This window comes from Schistocerca gregaria, chromosome 8 (assembly GCF_023897955.1).
Source record: "Schistocerca gregaria isolate iqSchGreg1 chromosome 8, iqSchGreg1.2, whole genome shotgun sequence".
Classification (NCBI taxonomy): domain Eukaryota; kingdom Metazoa; phylum Arthropoda; class Insecta; order Orthoptera; family Acrididae; genus Schistocerca; species Schistocerca gregaria.
In genome coordinates, this window is record NC_064927.1 from 89,203,186 (window position 1) to 89,222,682 (window position 19,497).

General features: G+C 38.6%; 1 protein-coding gene across 8 annotated transcripts in view; it reads left to right on the forward strand.

Annotated features, from left to right (window-relative positions):
• LOC126285025 (copper-transporting ATPase 1) overlaps window positions 1–19,497 on the forward strand; it is a 535,387-nt gene that overhangs the window by 284,443 nt on the left and 231,447 nt on the right. For all 8 annotated transcript variants that reach the window (XM_049984341.1, XM_049984343.1, XM_049984345.1 and 5 more), the window contains 2 exons: window positions 9,777–9,917; window positions 10,629–10,737. In XM_049984341.1, the coding sequence (XP_049840298.1) occupies window positions 9,777–9,917; window positions 10,629–10,737 (250 nt within the window). The remainder of the gene's footprint in view (window positions 1–9,776; window positions 9,918–10,628; window positions 10,738–19,497) is intronic.

A 19,497-nucleotide genomic window follows, 5' to 3' on the forward strand; every position in this document is an offset into this window, starting at 1 on the left:
CTGGCTCCACTTGTTTCCATCTCCACGCTAGCTGTAAGGAAGAACAGCACCAGATTCTGCTGCGACACTTCGGCATTATGCTGTAACTCAGTGAGAAAATCCCTTTCTGCCCACCACAATCTCGCCATGAATTTTCTCGGTGTAACCAGTACGAGACTGTCTGCAGCTTGAGGTCTTGCGGTAGCATTCTCACTTCCCACGCACAGGGTCCTGGGTTTGATTCCCAATGAGGTCATGGATTTTCCCTACCTCGAGGTGACTAGGTGTTGTTTTCATCTTCATCATCATCATTCATGTCCATTCTGGTCGGAGGAAGGCAATGGCAAACTACCTCCGCTAGGTCCTTGCCTCGTCGGCAGTGCGCGTCTCCTGCTTCGTCTCCTATGCTCCTCGGAGTATGGGACATCATCATCATCATCATCATCATAATCATCATCAACCAATATGAGACTAAGTTCCCTATTCACCGCATGAAATGTCACCTCCTGTAATATCGTCACTTTACTCCTAGCATCCCTAAATTGGTATGCTAGTCCATGCTTGAACCATGGATCTTGCTGTTGGTGGAGAGGCTTGCGTGCCTCAGTGACACAGATAGTCGTACCGTAGGTGCAACCACAATGGAGGGGTATCTGTGGAGAGGCCAGACAAATGTGTGGTTCCTGAAGAGGGGCAGCAAGCTTCTCAGTAGTTGCAGGGGCAACAGTCTGGATGATTGACTGATCTGGCCTTGTAACACTAACCAAAATGGCCTTGCTGTTCTGGTACTGCGAACAGCTGAAAGCAAGGGGAAACTACAGCCGCAATTTTTCCTGAGGGCATGCAGCTTTACTGTATGATTAAATGATGATGGCGTCCTCTTGGGTAAAATATTCTGGAGGTAAAATAGTCCCCCATTCAGATCTGCGGGTGGGGACTACTCAGGACGACGTCGTTATCAGGAGAAAGAAAACTGGCATTCTATGGATCGGAGCGTGGAATGTCAGATCCCTTAATTTGGCAGGTAGGTTAGAAAATTTAAAAAGGGAAATAGATAGGTTAAAGTTAGATATAGTGGGAAATAGTGAAGTTCGGTGGCAGGAGGAACAAGACTTTTGATCAGGTGAATACAGAGTTATAAATACAAAATCAAATAGGGGTAATGCAGGAGTAGGTTTAATAATGAATAAAAAAATAGGAGTGTGGGTAAGCTACTACAAACAGCATCGTGAATGCATTATTGTGGCCAAGATAGACACGAAGCACACGCCTACTACAGTAGTAAAAGTTTATATGCCAACTAGCTCTGCAGATGACGAAGAAATTGATGAAATGTATGATGAGATAAAAGAAATTATTCAAGTAGCGAAGGGAGACAATAATTTAATAGTGATTGGTGACTGGAATTCGAGAGTAGGAAAAGGGAGAGAAGCAAACATAGTAGGTGAATATGGATTGGGGCTAAGAAATGAAAGAGGAAGCCGCCTGGTAGAATTTTGCGCAGAGCATAACTTAATCATAGCTAACACTTGGTTCAAGAATCATGAAAGAAGGTTGTATACATGGAAGAACCCTGGAGATAGTAGAAGATATCAGATACATTATATAATGGTAAGACAGAGATTTAGGGAAAAGGTTTTAAATTGTAAGACATTTCCAGTGGCAGATGTGGACTCTGGCCAAAATCTATTGGTTATGAACTGTAGATTAAAACTGAAGAAACTGCAAAAAGGTGGGAATTTAAGGAGATGGGACCTGGATAAACTGAAAGAACCAGAGGTTGTACAGGGTTTCAGGGAGAGCATAAGGGAACAATTAATTGACAGGAATGGGAGAAAGAAGTACAGTAGAAAAAGAATGGGTAGCTTTGAGGGATGAAATAGTGAAGGCAGCAGAGTATCAAGTAGGTAAAAACAAGAGGGCTAGTAGACATCCTTGGGTAACAGAAGAAATATTGAATTTAATTGATGAAATGAGGAAATACAAAAATGCAGTAAATGAAGCAGGCAAAAAGGAATACAAACATCTCAAAAATGAGATCGACAGGAAGTGCAAAATGGCTAAGCAGGGATGGATAAATGTAAGGATGTAGAGGCTTATCTCACTAGGGGTAAGATAGATACTGCCTACAGGAAAATTAAAGAGACCTTTGGAGAAAGGAGAACCACTTGCATGAATATCAAGAGCTCAGATGGAAACCCTGTTCTAAGCAAAGAAGGCAAAGCAGAAAGGTGGACGAAGTATATAAAGGGTCTATACAAGGGCGATTCTCTTGAAGACAATATTATGGAAATGGAAGAGGATGTAGATGAAGATGAAATGGGAGATACGATACTGCGTGAAGAGTTTGACAGAGCACTGAAAGACCTGAGTCGAAACAAGGCCCCCGGTATAGACAACATTCCATTAGAACTACTGACAGCATTGGGAGGACCAGTCCTGACAAAACTCTACCATCTGGTGAGCAAGATGTATGAGACAGGCAAAATACCCTCAAACTTCAAGAAGTATATAATAATTCCAATCCCAAAGAAAACAGGTGTTGACAGATGTGAAAATTACCGAACTATCAGTTTAATAAGTTACAGCTGCAATATACTAACACAAATTCTTTACAGACGAATGGAAAAACTGATAGAAACTGACCTCGGGGAAAATGTTGGAACACATGACACAATACTGACCCTACGACTTATCTCAGAAGAAAGATTAAGGAAAGGCAAATCTACATTTCTAGCATTTGTAGACTTAGAGAAAGCTTTTGACAATGTTGACTGGAATACTCTCTTTCAAATTCTGAAGGTGGCAGGGGTAAAATACAGGGAGCGGAAGACTATTTACAATTTGTACAGAAAACAGATGGCACTTACAAGAGTCGAAGGGTATGAAAAGGAAGCAATGGTTGGGAAGGGAGTGATACAGGGTTGTAGCCTATCCCTGATGTTATTCAATCTGTATATTGAGCAAGCAGTAAATGAAACAAAAGGAAAGTTCGGAGTTGGTATTAAAATCCATGGAGAAGAAATAAAAACTTTATGATTTTCGCTGAGGACATGGTAATTCTGTCAGAGACAGCAAAGGACTTGGAAGAGCAGTTTAACGGAATGGACAGTGTCTTGAAAGGAGGGTATAAGATGAACATCAACAAAAGCAAAACGAGGATAATGGAATGTAGTCGAATTAAATCGGGTGATGCTGAGAGAATTAGATTAGGAAATGAGCACTTAAAGTAGTAAAGGAGTTTTTCTATTTGGGGAGCAAAATAACTGATGATGGTCGAAGGAGAGAGGATGTAAAATGTAGACTGGCAATGGCAAGGAATGCATTTCTGAAGAAGAAAAATTTGTTAACATTGAGTATATATTTAAATGTCATGAAGTAGTTTCTGGAAGTATTTGTAAAGGCAAAATGTAAAGGCAAAATGTCTGCTTGTGTCTGTGTATGTGCGGATATGTGTGTGTGTGTGTGTGTGTGTGTGTGTGTGTGTGTGTGTGTGTGTGTGTGTGTGTGTTTGTGTACGCACGCGCGAGTGTACACCGTAAGTCTTTCCGCTCCCGGGATTGGAATGACTCCTTACCCTCTCCCTTAAAATCCACATCCTTTCGTCTTTCCCTCTCCTTCCCTCTTTCCTGAAGAAGCAATCGTCGGTTGCAAAAGCTAGAAATTCTGTGTGTGTCTTTGTGTGTTTTATTTATTGTGTCTGTCTACCGGCGCTTTCCCGCTTGGTAAGTCTTGGCATCTTTGTTTTCAATATACAGTATTTAATTGGATAGTTAAAAAATCTACTCACCAAGCAGCGGCAGAACACACACATAAAAGGCTGTTGTGATTGGCAAGCTTTTGGAGCCAGTGGCTCCTTCGGGCAGTAGGGTTGAAGGGGACAGAAGAAGGGTGAAGGAAAAGGAGTGGAGAGGTCTAGGAAAAGGGGTAAATTTTGGGAAAGTCACCCAGAACTGTTGGTCAGGGGAGACTTAACTGTGTGAGATGGGAAGGAAAGCCTAATTGTTGGGGACTGCATTGGGTGAGATTAGAAAACCTGAGAGCTTATGGGTGGAAGACGGAATAAGATGCAAGATGGAGATTACTACTAAAATCTCGTGCACAAGTTAATAAGAGTGAAAAACTAAGTGCGTTGTATGTAATAGAGGTGGGAGGGGGGTGGTAAAAAATAGATGTGTAAGACAATAAAAGGGGTAGAAAACAAAAACGGAGTGGAGCAAAGAATAGTTACAATGAAGAGATGTTGAGATGGAAGAAATTAACATAAATAAAGGCCAGGTGGGTGGCGAGAACCGAGGATATCTTGCAGTGCTAGTTCCCACCTGCGGAGTTCTGAGAAACTGGTGTCTGGGGGAAGAATCCAAATGGCGCGTATGGTGAAACAGGCACCGAGATCACAAATGTCATGTTGTAGAGCATGCTCTACAACAGGATATTGCGAGTTGCCAGTATACACTCTTTCCCTATGCCCATTCATCCTAATTGACAATTTGGTGATAATCATGCTGATGTAGAAGGCTGAACAGTGTTTACAGAATAGCTGGTACATGTCATGTTTCGTTTCAAGGTGGATTTCCCTTTGATAATACATGTTTTGCCAGTCACAGGGATCTTATAGATGGTGGTAAGAGGGTGCACAGAGCTAGTCTTGCAGGGGGGACAGTCACAGGAGTAGGAGCCATAGGGTAGCGAGATGGGTGCATAAGGAGCATAGGGTCAGACAAGAATACTGCAGAGATTGGAAGGGAACAGAAAGCTATTCTAGGTGTGGTGGAAAAAATTTCAGACAGAATGGATCTCATTTCAGGGCATAGCCCTGTTGAAGTAGCTGATTAACGCATTCCAGACCAGGATAATACTAAGTCATCAGTGGTGTGATCTGAAGCTGTTTTGTGGAGGGATCAGCAGTGTGAGGATTGTTTGTGATGGTCCAGGAAATCTGCTTTTTAACTAGACTGGTGGGGTAACTACATGCAGTGAAGGCTGAGGTGAGAATGGTGGTGTATTGCTATAAAGAGTCTGCATCCAAACAAATATGTTTGCCGCAGATACCAAGGCTCTATGGGAGACAACGTTTGACATGGAACAGATGGCAACTGTCAACATGTAAGTACTCATGTTTGTTGATGGGTTTAATGTGGACAGAAGTGTGTAGCTGGCCTTTGGTGAGGATGAGATCAACATCAAGGAAAGTAGAATGGGATTCGGAATAGGACCTTGAGAAATTTAAATGGGTGAAGGTATTCAGAGATTCCTGGAATTTTAGCAGGTCAGCCTCACTGTGAGTCCATACGGTAAAGATGTCATCAGTGTATCTAAACCAAACCAGGTGCTGAAGACTTAAGGATCCCAGGAAAGTCCCCTCCAACCAACCTGTGAAAAGGTTGACATTGGAAGAAGCCATTGTGGTTCCAATGGCCATACCCCTGATCTGTTTGTATGTCTGCCCCTCAAAGGTGAAGTAGTTGATGGAAGTATAAAGTTGACTAAAGTGAGTGGGGAGGATGTCATAGGTTTGGAATCGGTGAGTGCTGACTGAGGAAATGTTCAGCTGCAGACCGACCATGTACGAAGGGGACGTTGGTATAGAGGAAGGTGGCATCAATGTTGACAAGCAAGGTGTGTGGTGGGAGTGGGATGGGCACCGATTTCTGACAATCTAGGAAATGGTTGGTATCTTTGATAAAGGAAGGAAGTTTTTGTACTATGGGTTGCAGGTGTTGATAAACTAAGGTATACGTTCGGTGGTGCTCTGAAGCCAGCAACTATAGGACAGTCAGGATGATTGGGTTTGTGAATCTTAGGATGTAGGTGGGGTTGCTTGGTTTGAGTGGGGTGAGAAGTTCTATGGATTGAAGTGTTAGTCGTTCTGAGGGGCCTGAGGTTTTAAGTACTGACTTTTTAGTTTTCTCTGCTCAAGTAGTGGTGAAAGTAATTTATATAATCTCATCACTGTAGCATGTACTGGTGTTTATTAACTAGTTAAGTGGTTAAGTTGTTTTCCTAAGCAAAGAGTACATTTTTGTGCTAAGTGGTCCTCAAAAGTCTGTGTCCTGTGTCTTATGTTAGTTCATTTGCGTGTTAATGAATATCTGGTCAGCTGTCGAGGCTGATGTTTTTGTGATACATGTTGATGTTTCTCTGGTAGCTTGTATGTCCACGGTTGAAAGGAGGCTCAGTAAAGCTGTTATCTATTTTAGTCCTTTGCAAAGTTTGTGAAACCACCATATAGAATTACTCATTTGTTTTTGTGTTTTAGTTTACTGAGCAGTGATTCCATACTTTCTAAACAGTTGTTAATATCACCAGTTGATGCTCTGTACAAACAAAATACAACTATTCTTGCATTTAATATTTAAACTCCTAATCTCTCAGGACGTTTATCTTTAACTTTTTCTTTAGGAAAATGTATTGTTTCACAATGTGTATTTTATCAATTATGGAAAGGATAGGTTGCTACTAACCATAAAGGTGACACATTGTGTTGCAGGCAGGCACAATGAAAAAATTGTCACACATTAAGCTTTCGGCCAATGTGTGTGATGTGTACTTGCTTGTGTGAATGTGTATGCGTTTTTTGTTTCTGATGAAGGATTTGGCTGAAAGCCTAATGTGTAACAGTCGTTTTGCTGTGCCTGTCTGCAACTCAGCATGTCATCTTTACTGTGAGAAGCGATATATTCTTTCTATAATTGTTGATTTTTCCATTGTGGATTTTGCAATGTATACTTTTTTATACATAGCTACAACTACTGCCATATTTGTAATTTTATCAACAAAAATTACTACCTAATGCATAATTTGGGAAACCTACCATTGAAGGTTTCCCTCATCAAGCCAGTGTTCTGTTGTACATAGTAATATATTTTTAACTAATTTTCTAGTAGTACTTGAATGTCATCCATCTTACTTAGTAATGACTGCAAATTCTGAGGAAGTACAACAAAATTTAAATTTAATTTTGAACTTTGAAACTTGTTTGTATTTGTTTTGTGTCAAGCATTGGTTTGATATTTTATCTGTGGGTTTTTGTCATGTGTTGCCACTAAAAAATCCTGACTGAGTGCTAAAGATATATGTTTCCTGCACAGTGATCTTGTAGTCTTGTGGATGACTGGAGTTATGTTCTCAGATGTAATGTAGTCTTCTGTTGCTGGAATGGATAGGAGGGCATCCTGGCATGATCTTGATGTTTTTGTTTGTCAGTTTCCTGTTTCTTGTGAAGCTGCTGATGTTTCTGTTGTTGGTACTAATTCTGTAGTTGTGGAGTTGGTCTTACATTTTGCTTCTGCTTTCACTTCTGTGAATAACAATTCTTTTAACCCTGACAGCCAGTGGCACATTCATGTACCTGCATTCTCACCACCTGAAACACTTTGTTCTTATACGCTCTGAAGATTGAACTCATTCCAGTGTTGGGACACAGAAATGTTATTTTTGTCAGTGACAGCAAAATCAACATCATTTGGTAGACTTGTCAAATACTGTTGGTGAAAACACTATACCTGTTTGAAAGCAGGATTAACTTCTTTCCATAGTATTTTTGGAATTCCTGTTTTGTCTACCACTGCTGTCAGAATATGTTACAATATCCTTCATGTCATTATTCAGTTTCTTCCTAAAGTATTGGATTATACGTGATTCAGTGTAGACTGCTTCTCTTTAAAGAAAGCCCTTGAAGCCACATAAGCATTGAAGACTCTTCACTATTATGGTCATGAATACCAAGATTATGCACCAGTAACTGACTATAGTAAAAGTTTTTGGAATGTCAGGACAAGTTAGTGTCTTTTGCAAATTGAAACTTAAGAGTTTCTAAAGAAGCTCCTTTCTTTTCATTTCTGAGCTCTCACGATCTCTGCCTTTCACAGATGTAGCTCATGAGGATTTTTTATTGTTTCAATTTTTTTTATGCAATTGAAATACACTTATTACTTTTCCAGGTATCACATTTTAGCCAAGTGTCCATTATGGACTATAGAAAGGAAGACTAAAATCTTCATTAAAACATTGTTTGTAGATCCATCCTTAATGAGCTCCAATTCTTTCCCTACAAAACCCTAAATATATATCACACACTATTTTTATGTTGAAGTAGTTGTTCACAGCCCCACGTTGCTGTGGTTCAGGCTTGTTAAATGTGAAAGAAAGAATAGAGAAAGCACATGTTTCTAATATCTGTGGGAATTAGATAAATATACCAATCTCCTTCTTCCCCCTGTTTCCGCTGTCTCTTCCTTCCCCCCAGTCTGTCCAACACCTCATCCCTCCTCTCTCTGTCCATCTCCTCCTTTCTGTTTTCTATGTCCATTTCGTCCTCCCCTCTCCATCCATCTCTTCTCTCCCCTCCCCCCTCCCCTCTCTTTGAGCTTGACCATTTTTATTGTTGTTGCAAATTCAGATTCTGTAGTTGTATTCTAATTATAACCTGGTAAGCCGTAAACAGAACCTTCTTGTTTGCTAACATTTCACTAATATATATATACACTTGCAAACATTTATTACAGTAAAAATTTGAAGTAAATTGGTCAAGAACTTATTGAGATTTTTCATAACAATGTTTAAAAAATAGGTATATAAAAAACACTCATATTCAAACGCAATATTGTGGCAAAATTTCAAAGGAATTGGCAAAGAACTTCCAGATTTATAAGATTTTGAATAAAGGTGGTTTGGACAAAGATATTTTGTTTCATTCTCAGCCATGTGGTGAGTTCTACAGTAATGGCCTTCATTTGTGGGAAATTAAGCTAAATTGTTTTTGGCATTAAACCTGTCAAATTATTTGCAATAATTGAGATAACACCTTCCATCCATTTTTTGCTCTACCAACTTAAGTTCTGAGAATTCTCTCTATCCTGTGGCCAATGACTTGTGGCAATTTTGAAACCAAATGCTTGTGTACCATGTCACAACATTCTTTTGAATGCTTTGTGAAGGTATGTGCAGTTGCTTTTCCTTTTTTTCTGAATTATTTTAGAAGGTCTGCTATTTGCTTCCATCTTCTCTGAACAACACATCATATGAAACTATTTTGTGCATGCACATTTCTCAAAGCCAAAATAATTTGCAAGTTACTATCATGTTTCTGACCTTCACCTAATTAGTGTAGCTATTCCTGAACTCATAATTGGAAACATCATAGGACATCTTTCTCCAATACATCAGCATCTTTCTGTTGTATATGCATTTCCTGAGCTCTTGAGCAGATTTTGCATATTCTCAAGTTCTTGAGCAACTTTAGTATATTCTCAAGCCAATTACGTGTCTTTTGTTTTGCATTCTAGGCCTTTCACAGTCTGTCAGCTTAATATTATCACACTTGACTATAATGAGTGGGTGTACATTATCTTGTGAAAGAATGAATGTTGCCTAGATGGTTTTGAGTATGCAGCAGAAGTTTCGCTGGGAAGCCTTTACACGCCCTCCATACAGTTCTGATCTCTCGCCATGCATCTACATATTTTTATTGCTCTGGAGAAAGATATTGATAGTTGTAAATTTGCTTCAGACAAAGAGGTGCAAGCTTGGGTACAATCATGGTTCTGTAGGCAACCACAAAAATGTTTCCTTGAAGGTGTTGACCATCTTATTTTGCAGAGGGACAAATGTATCAGTCGCACGACATTAACAGATTTCATAATGTATCATTAAAATGTTGCATTTAATGTTCTTACCTTAGTTATACAATACACAATAAATCGTGTATTTATGTCTTGCAAGTTGTTGTTGTTATGTACACTTTTAGTGGCAAATTTTTCTGGTTATAATGGTGCCAAAATGGCTTTATCTTGCAGGGTAAAACATCTGAGGCTCTGTCAAAGTTGCTTTCACTAAAGGCAACAGAAGCTCTCCTTGTGACACTTGGAGATGACTTTAACATTCTATCAGAGAAGCAAATCAGTGTTGACTTAGTGCAGCGAGGTGATGTCTTGAAGGTAATATGAGTGTTCCAATATGTCTTTGGAAACAATGAATGTTGGTATTGAAGAAGAATCTACTGTTCACACGAATTCTCTCTCTCTCTCTCTCTCTCTCTCTCTCTCTCTCTCTCTCTCTCTCTCTCTCTTCCCTTAGGGGAAAAAAACGACAGGTGTACACTCGCACTCGCGCACACACACACACACACACACACACACACACACACACACACATATCCATCCGCACATACACAGACCTAAGGGAAGCTTGTGTCTGTGTATGTGCGGATGGATATGTGTGTGTGTGTGTGCGAGTGTACACCTGTCCTTTTTTTCCCCTAAGGGAAGTCTTTCCGCTCCCGGGATTGGAACGACTCCTTACCCTCTCCCTTAAAACCCACATCCTTTCATTTTTCCCTCTCCTTCCCTCTTTCCTGACGAAGCAACTGCCAGTTGCGAAAGCTCGTAATTCTGTGTGTGTGTTTGTGTGTTTTGTTCATGTGCCTGTCTGCCGGCGCTTTCCCGCTTGGTAAGTCTTGGAATCTTTGTTTTTAATATATTTTTCCCATGTGGAAGTTTCTTTCTGTATATATATATATATATATATATATATATATATATATATATATATATATATATATATATATATATATATATATATATGTTGTTTCAGCATTTGAATGATTTTGATGTTGGGGTCTGACTTACACTTTTGTCACCTTATTACAGGTTGTTCCTGGTGCCAAAGTTCCTGTTGATGGTAAAGTTATATTCGGCCATTCAACATGTGATGAATCTCTCATCACTGGAGAATCAATGCCAGTTCCAAAGAAAACAGGTAAGGAGTGAACTACATTAGGAGAATAAAAGTTTAATGAACTAACATATAATGAAAGTAGTAGCAAGAAGATTCAGTATTTAGAGCAACTTTCTCCATAAGCCTAGGTTTACAAAACAAAGTCAGAAGAATAATTAGTCTTCCAGAAAAATGACTGACTGTGTACTGCAATACCCACCCTATGGGCTCCTATCTTATCCTCACGCAATGTAGGCTAGAAGTAGTAAGTAGTAAGACAGCTCCTCAGTCTACCTTAAGGGGAGTTAGAACAGAAAATAATCTTTTTTCACATTTTTGGATTTTTATATCATTATTAAATTTGCAATTTTCTGAATAAAATGATATGTATATCACTTATAAACTCACGTGGGAAGTATTTTAATTTTTTTTAAATATAATCTACACTGGTTGAAAATGTTAAAATTTTTACATACGTTACTTCAAGATCTAATAAAATTGGTAATTTTTTATATAGAAGGCTGTGGATTGCTGTGTTATAAAAGTTAATGTCCAGAAGAGGATAGGCACCATGCTGAGGAAGTTGAAACAAAATTTGAGAGACAAGAAACTTTCTGATGGTAAAACCATAAGAGGCAGGCTGACAGACAAAATGATTGATGAACTACAGCAGTTTTATGGGATGGCCATTAGAAATAATACTGTGGATCTGTTGAAAATGAAGCAGGCAGTATGGGCTACCCTCATCCACAGACAGTCAACTGATTAAAAACCAGTACACCACTGTTGCCCTCCTGGACCTGATTCATGGTGCAATTACTGCAATACCCAATACTCAGACAGTTCATACAGCCATAAACATTCCATCCCAGCAGCAGTCATGGATATCATAAAACCTATTTACATAGACCTGGTAAATCCTGAATTACTAAAGAAGTGTCTGCATGGTCATACTCAAAATCCCAATGAGTTGTTCAATCTTATATAGATTTGCTTACCAAAAAATGTTTTTGTTGGAATGTAGACACTAAAGAGGGGGTCAGTGATGCTGTTATTGCTTTTAATGATGGCAACATTGGTAGGGTGTAAGTGCTACAGCATATGGGGATTAATCTTGGAGCAAACTGCATCATAGAACTTGAACAGATGGACAAGGTTCACATTGATAAAGCAAAGTATGCAGCACAGATGGCTACTAATTAGTCCAGATGAAGAAAAGAAGCAAAAACTTAGAAAAAGTATGGTGCAATGTGCTTCTGTGTGACTAAAATATAAAATTAAGCATATATTAAGTGAGTTACTATCTCTTTAAACGTTAGGATCTGTTCCTGAAAATTAACATTTTCTCTTGCATTTGTTCCTAAATCTCAGAAACCATTTCGAGCACAAAATTTTCAAAGAGTAATAACATACATATACTGAGTCTACTGATCTAAAAGAACAACATAAAGTTGTGTATAATTAAAATTATTTAGGATAATGTACAAAAAATGTACACAAAATTTTAACCATGTAATTAAAAAAATTGTGTTTCCGAAAGCAGTGACTGAAATGCAATTATTGTAGTTCAGTAGACTCAGAAGATAGTTTAATGTCCTGTAAAAGTTTCATGTCAATGGGTACAGTGCTTCCTGAAATACAGGGCAGCAGAGTCACTAAATTTAACATTGTTGGGATAGGGTGTTCCAACTCCCCTTAAATACTGGCTTAAATTTTCAAACAGGGTTTCATGAGACTGCTACATTTACCTGTTTCCATTCAAGTTACCAGAGCACCTATATGATATCACTGTGACAAGCACAATAAATATTGAGCAGAACTCAAAAATAGGTTGTTTTCACTAGTGTGTACTATGTGACACTTTATCGGCATATACCATGCACTTTCCCATTTCCTACCATCCTACATATCCCAAATAACTGACATGATATTAAAGTGTAGAATATTTTCCAGCATCCGGAGAGAAATAAGTGCTTTGGATTTTTGGGTCTAATTGCGTGCTTTCATTCTTCTTGTAAATGGACACAATCTGTGTTCTTCTAATTCATATAGAAGTGTTTACTGCATCAGATATTCTCTATAAATATTGGCTAAGCTGAATATGCAGTGTGAAATCAAACAGGGATTTTGTCAAAATGTGACTTCCTATTCATCTTAAATAGTTTCGGTTGTTTTTGAATATTGCATTTTTTATGGCAGTAGTGCATTTTCCTGAGTTTCGGCATTGGTCAGGTAATGATACTCAAGTAGGGATCAGCATATGTGGATTTATTATGAAAGTCAGAATTTAGTATGTTGGTCAATAATTGTTTGTTTCTGAAAGATTCCATAGCTGCTAAGAATTTATTGAACGTTAAAAGCATGGTTAACATTTTGGCTTTGTGCCTGTTGTCTTTTGTTTTAATACCAAACTGGCCCACAAAAGACCGGACTAGTGTGCTGTGAATAGGTACATACCAAATATGGTAACACAAGTGGGAGAGCAATAATCCATCTTGGTTTAATGGAGAACATAGAGCAGTGGTTCCCAGCTCTTCTCAGACCACTACCTGTGACTGCACTCAGATGTTAGCTAGTACCCTATTAACCCTGCCCCCCTTCCCTCCCCATGCTGTCATGGACATTAGTGATAAATACACTTTAAAATTAAGAATAATTTTCTCTGAATACTTTTATTTTTAAACTGACAAAAGGTAAATTATATTTAGTTTCCTTAAGTGCTTTATTAAGCCTTAGTCTACTCCTCTTCAGAAAAGATGTTGAAAGCAGACACTTGTTACAAAACATTTTTCCTCTGCACTATTCCTCTCCCTTATGACTTTGCTACAATGTCTACACTATTATTATTATTTGTAATTCACTTGATTGCCGGACTACTTTGTTCTGAAATGGCCAAAACTGTAAGACTTTCCAAGCTACCAATGCTTTGTATCTGATTACTGCCACTAATAATAATAATAATAATAATAATAAGCCTCGGACAAGCGCTGTCATGGTCGGGGACGACGCTTGAACCATATGCCCGTCCACAATGGTAATGACACTGCTAGCCACATGAAAAATGATTTAAATCCAAATAGAGGTGTTTTGAAGGATATGCTTCCTGCAACCACTCTAGAAGGAAAACAAAGACAGAGGATGAGATGGTCAGATGAAGTTAACAGACACCTCATGTCCTGTTATTACCAAGCAACAAACTTAGGAACCAACACAACTGGATACAGGTCACAAGTATACACAATATTTATTACCAGATACCCAGAATTAAAATTTTTAACAGAACCATGACTAGCTGATCAGATCCGTGTGCTAATAAAAAATAACACGATTAGAAAACATCAAACAACAAGTACAACAAATACTGGAACAAAATAATGTGCAATCAGAAGAAGAAGAAGAAGAAGAAGAAGAAGAAAAAGAAAATACAGTAATGGACTCAAACATCCCAGAGCAAGCAAACAAAGAACAACATGCATCAATTAAACAATCGGAGGAAAACGAAATCTTAGGACAGCCACCAGAACAAGCTCAAATAGAACACGAAGTGACACGCATGTTAGATACAGAAGAAAAATTTCAACTGATACATATAGAATACAAACACACAAATACAGACATTAGACCATTCTTGCATAGACCACCAGATAACCCACAAGTCGAAACAACAATAACAAATATCAAAACAATCATACACAACAAAATAAATGAAAATACAACTATGGAAGAGTTAAAACTACTGGTTTATATAGGAGCACTCACTACACTAAATAGCCCGCATCTTGTGGTCGTGCAGTAGCGTTCTCGCTTCCCATGCCCGGGTTCCCAGGTTCAATTCCCGGCGGGGTCAGTGATTTTCTCTGCCTTATGATGGCTGGGTGTTGTGTGATGTCCTTAGGTTAGTTAGGTTTAAGTAGTTCTAAGTTCTAGGGGACTGATGATCATAGATGTTAAGTCTCATAGGGCTCAGAGCCACTACACTAAATATACACACTAGGCAGAGATCAGAACCAGCCAATACACAGAAGAAACCCACAAAACCAACATAGGCTACAGACCAGAATAGAAAAACTGAGAAAAGACATCAGACAGCTAACACAATTTATAAGAAATGAAATGTCAGACAAAAAACGAAAAAGGTTAGGTACAATCTCACAAGAAGAAGCAATAGAGCAATTAGATGAAAAGAAGCAGAAATGACAAGCATTGGCCAAACGACTTAGAAGATACAAAAAAAGTGAAAATAGAAGGAAACAAAACCAAACATTCAACACAAACCAAAAGAAATTTTACCAGGCAATATATAACACACACATTAAAATAGACAATCCACCAAACATAACAGACATGGAACACTTCTGGAGCAACATATGGTCAAACCCGGTACAGCATAACAGGCATGCACGGTGGATACAAGCAGAAACAGACGCATACAAGATGATACAACAAATGACTGAAGTGATACTTTTGCAACATGAAGTCACCCAAGCAATTAATTCTACTCAGAATTGGAAAGCCCCTTGAAAAGTTAAATAGCAAATTTCTGGCTAAAGAAGTTCACCGCAACACATTCTCATCTAACTAAGTTATTTAACAATGTAAATAAAATAGAAAGAAACTTCCACATGGGAAAAATATATTAAAAACAAAGATTCCAAGACTTACCAAGCGGGAAAGCGCCGGTAGACAGGCACAATAAAATAACACACACACACACACACACACACACACACACACACACACACACACACACACACACACACACAATTTCTAGCTTTCTTCAGGAAAGAGGGAAGGAGAGGGAAAGACGAAAGGATGTGGGTTTGAAGGGAGAGGGTAAGGAGTCATTCCAATCCCCACACACACACACACGCGTGCACACACACACATATCCACATCCACATCCACATCCATCCATACATATACAGACACAAGCAGACATATTTAAAGGCAAAGAGTTTCAAACTCAATACTAGCAAATACAGAATACCCTAGAAGACATTACAATGTAGCAAAAATAATACATCAACAACTTGCCATACAACATAAACTAATGACCAACATGTTCCCACATACAAGTATGCACCACAAAATGTACTGGAGAATGATGAATACAAATTATGCTGGAACAGAACCATTATAACAGATAAAACAGCACCAAATAACAAACGTGACATCATACTCACCAATAAAAAGAGGAAATTAACACAACTAATCGAAATATCCATACCCAATACAGTGAATACACAGAAGAAAACAGGAGAAAAAATTGAAAAATACATCCAACTGGCTAAGGAAGTCAAGGACATGTGGCATCAGGATAAAGTTAACATTATACCAATTATACTATCAACTACAGGAGTCATACCACACAATATCCACCAGTACATCAACGCAATACATCCAAATGTATATACACAACTACAGAAATCTGTAATTATTGATACATGTTCAACTACCTAAAAGTTCCTAAATGCAATGTAACATATACTGTACAGTTAAAAGGAAGTCACACTTGATCAAGGTCCGCGTCACTTTTATTTTTGACTAGACATAACGTCTGAGAAAAGAAAGAATAATAATAATAATAATAATAATAATAATCTGTAGGCCCTACAACATTGTAATAGCCATTCCAAAATTACTGTTGTGTTGTGCTGTCAATTAGTTCATTTATTGATGCAAACTGATTAATGAACAATTTCTCGTCAATTGCAAGAACTTACTACAATTTGCACAAGGTATTTTCATGAAATATTTTAAACATATGTGATCCATATGTCTCAATTTTACTGCCATAGATGCATGGTACAAAGTAGAAAGTTTGTTTGTTGTGGTGGACTGTGTGAGGAAGATGTTCATACATTCGATTCACATGCTGTGATGTCCACCACACTATTTCACGTGCTAATGCTAGTTTTGAAGTAAAAAATGTAATTATTAGTAACTTATGTAATCTATATTACACTCTTATGAAATAGTAAAAAATTGTAATGATCCTTTAAAAATAATGTAGTTTCATGACTGACACGAAACAGAACCTTTTGCTTTTACCTCTCAGCAAATTACTTTTTACCCCTCAGGGCGGTTATTACCCCCAGGTAAGGAACCACTGATATAGAGAAATTGAGGTTGCCACATTCTCCCATAAAAGTAATAACTAGGGATCATCTCAATCTCTGCTTTCTTCATCTTGATATCTTCATTGACTTTATATAAAGACAGAAACCACACACTTTAAGAAAAGATTTTTTTCAAGTGGAATTCATTAGAAGCTTTATGCAAAACACTCTTTATTGATGTATAAGTTGCTAAATTCTCTCTGTTCATTTGTATATATATTATTTTGATGGAACACTGTAATAACCTTGGTTTTTTTAGAGTCTCCAGATGTCACTATTAACCCAAGATAAATAACTGCTCTCTGTTATGAACACATTTGATACTTACAGGGTGTTTCAAAAATGACCGGTATATTTGAAACGGCAATAAAAACCAGACGAGCAGCGATAGAAATACACCGTTTGTTGCAATATGCTTGGGACAACAGTACATTTTCAGGCAGACAAACTTTCGAAATTACAATAGTTACAATTGTCAAAAACAGGTGGCACTGCGGTCTGGGAAACTCTATAGTACGATATTTTCCACATATCCACCATGCGTAGCAATAACATGGCGTAGTCTCTTAATGAAATTACCCGAAACCTTTGACAACGGGTCTGGCGGAATGGCTTCACATGCAGATGAGATGTACTGCTTCAGCTGTTCAATTGTTTCTGGATTCTGGTTTTACACCTGGTTTTTCTGGTCTTTCTGGTCTGTCCCCGCAGAAAGAAGTCACAGGGGTTCATGTCTGGCGAATAGGGAGGCCAATCCACGCCGCCTCCTGTATGTTTCGGATAGCCCAAAGCAATCACACGATCATCGAAATATTCATTCAGGAAATTAAAGACGTCGGCCGTGTGATGTGGCCGGGCACCATCTTGCATAAACCACAAAGTGTTCGCAGTGTCGTCTAAGGCAGTTTGTACCGCCACAAATTCACGAAGAATGTCCAGATAGCATGATGCAGTAATCGTGTCGGACCTGAAAAATGGGCCAATGATTCCTTTGGAAGAAATGGCGACCCAGACCAGTACTTTTTGAGGATGCAGGGATGATGGGACTGCAACATGGGGCTTTTCAGTTCCCCATATGCGCCAGTTCTGTTTATTGACGAAGCCGTCCAGGTAAAAATAAGCTTCGTCAGTAAACCAAATGCTGCCCACATGCATATCACCGTCATAATCCTGTGCACTATATCGTTAGCGAATGTCTCTCATGCAGCAATGGTAGTGGCGCTGAGGGGTTGCCGCATTTGAATTTTGTATGGATAGAGATGTAAACTCTGGCGCATAAGACGATACGTGGACGTTGGCGTCATTTATACCGCAGCTGCAACACGGCGAACGGAAACCCGAGGCCGCTGTTGGATCACCTGCTGCATTAGCTGCGCGTTGCTCTCTGTGGTTGCCGTACGCGGTTGCCCTACCTTTCCAGCATGTTCATCCATCACATTCCCAGTCCGCTGAAATTTTTCAAATAGATCCTTTATTGTATCGCTTTTCGGTTCTTTGGTTACATTAAACCTCCGTTGAAAACTTCGTCTTGTTGCAACAACACTGTGTTCTAGGCGGTGGAATTCCAACACCAGAAAAAGCCTCTGTTCAAAGGAATAAACCATGTTGTCCACAGCACACTTGCACGTTGTGAACAGCACACGCTTACAGCAGAAAGACGACGTACAGAATGGCGCACCCACAGACTGCGTTGTCTTCTATATCTTTCACATCACTTGCAGTGCCATCTGTTGTTGAAAATTGTAACTACTGTAATTTCAAAAGTTTGTCCGCTTGAAAATGTACTGTTGTCCCAAGCATATTGCAACAAACGGTGTATTTCTATCGCTGCTCGTTTAGTTTTTATTGCCGTTTCAAATATACCGGTCATTTTTGAAACACCCTGTATTTAGGTACAGCACAAGCATGTGTTCAAGCTTGTATTTTCCACTAAATACAATTACTCATGAGCTATCTTTATAAATGGAGGAGCACCAGAGCAATTCTTACAAATTTGGTCTGTTTTCTTCAGAATATTTTTAGTTTGATTTCAAAGGAGAATAGCTTCAGTCAAAACCAAACTTGATTGGTTATTTCAGTAGAAGTAAACCCATTTTGTTCCTTCCATACTGAACTCTACTTCCACTGTAAGTAGTTCACAATTGACTGGATATTAAACTCTAGTCTTGCTCGCAAGTGATATGGTACTGTGATTAAGACAGTGGAGCTGTGGAATCCAAATTTCAGTCTACCATTTCATGGCTGTGGCAAGGCACTTTGAATTAAAGCTGAAAGATGCACACAGGTGTGTCGCACTTGTCCAGTTTCATTTGATGAGTACATGAACACTTGTTCATCAAATGCCACCCATAACATCTGAAGATGGTCTTTGATGGACAAAACTGGGCACGATTGTATAATAAAAAAGTGATTGAGTCAAAAATAATAAAAACAGTAAGAATAAAAATAAGTCAATCATAGTCTCTGCAAACAGAATGTTGCTTTTTACAAAACTCATCCAATTTGTTGGAGCATGATCTCTGATCACCTGGCTGATGAGATGCTAAACCTTAATCTTTCCTGCCAACATTTCTTCATCTCATTTGTTTTTGTGGTATTAGTTATCTGGTGAAGGAGAGGAAGCATAAGTGTGCATACATATGTGTATTCTTTTCCACAGCAATGTTTTTGTCATGTTAGTTTT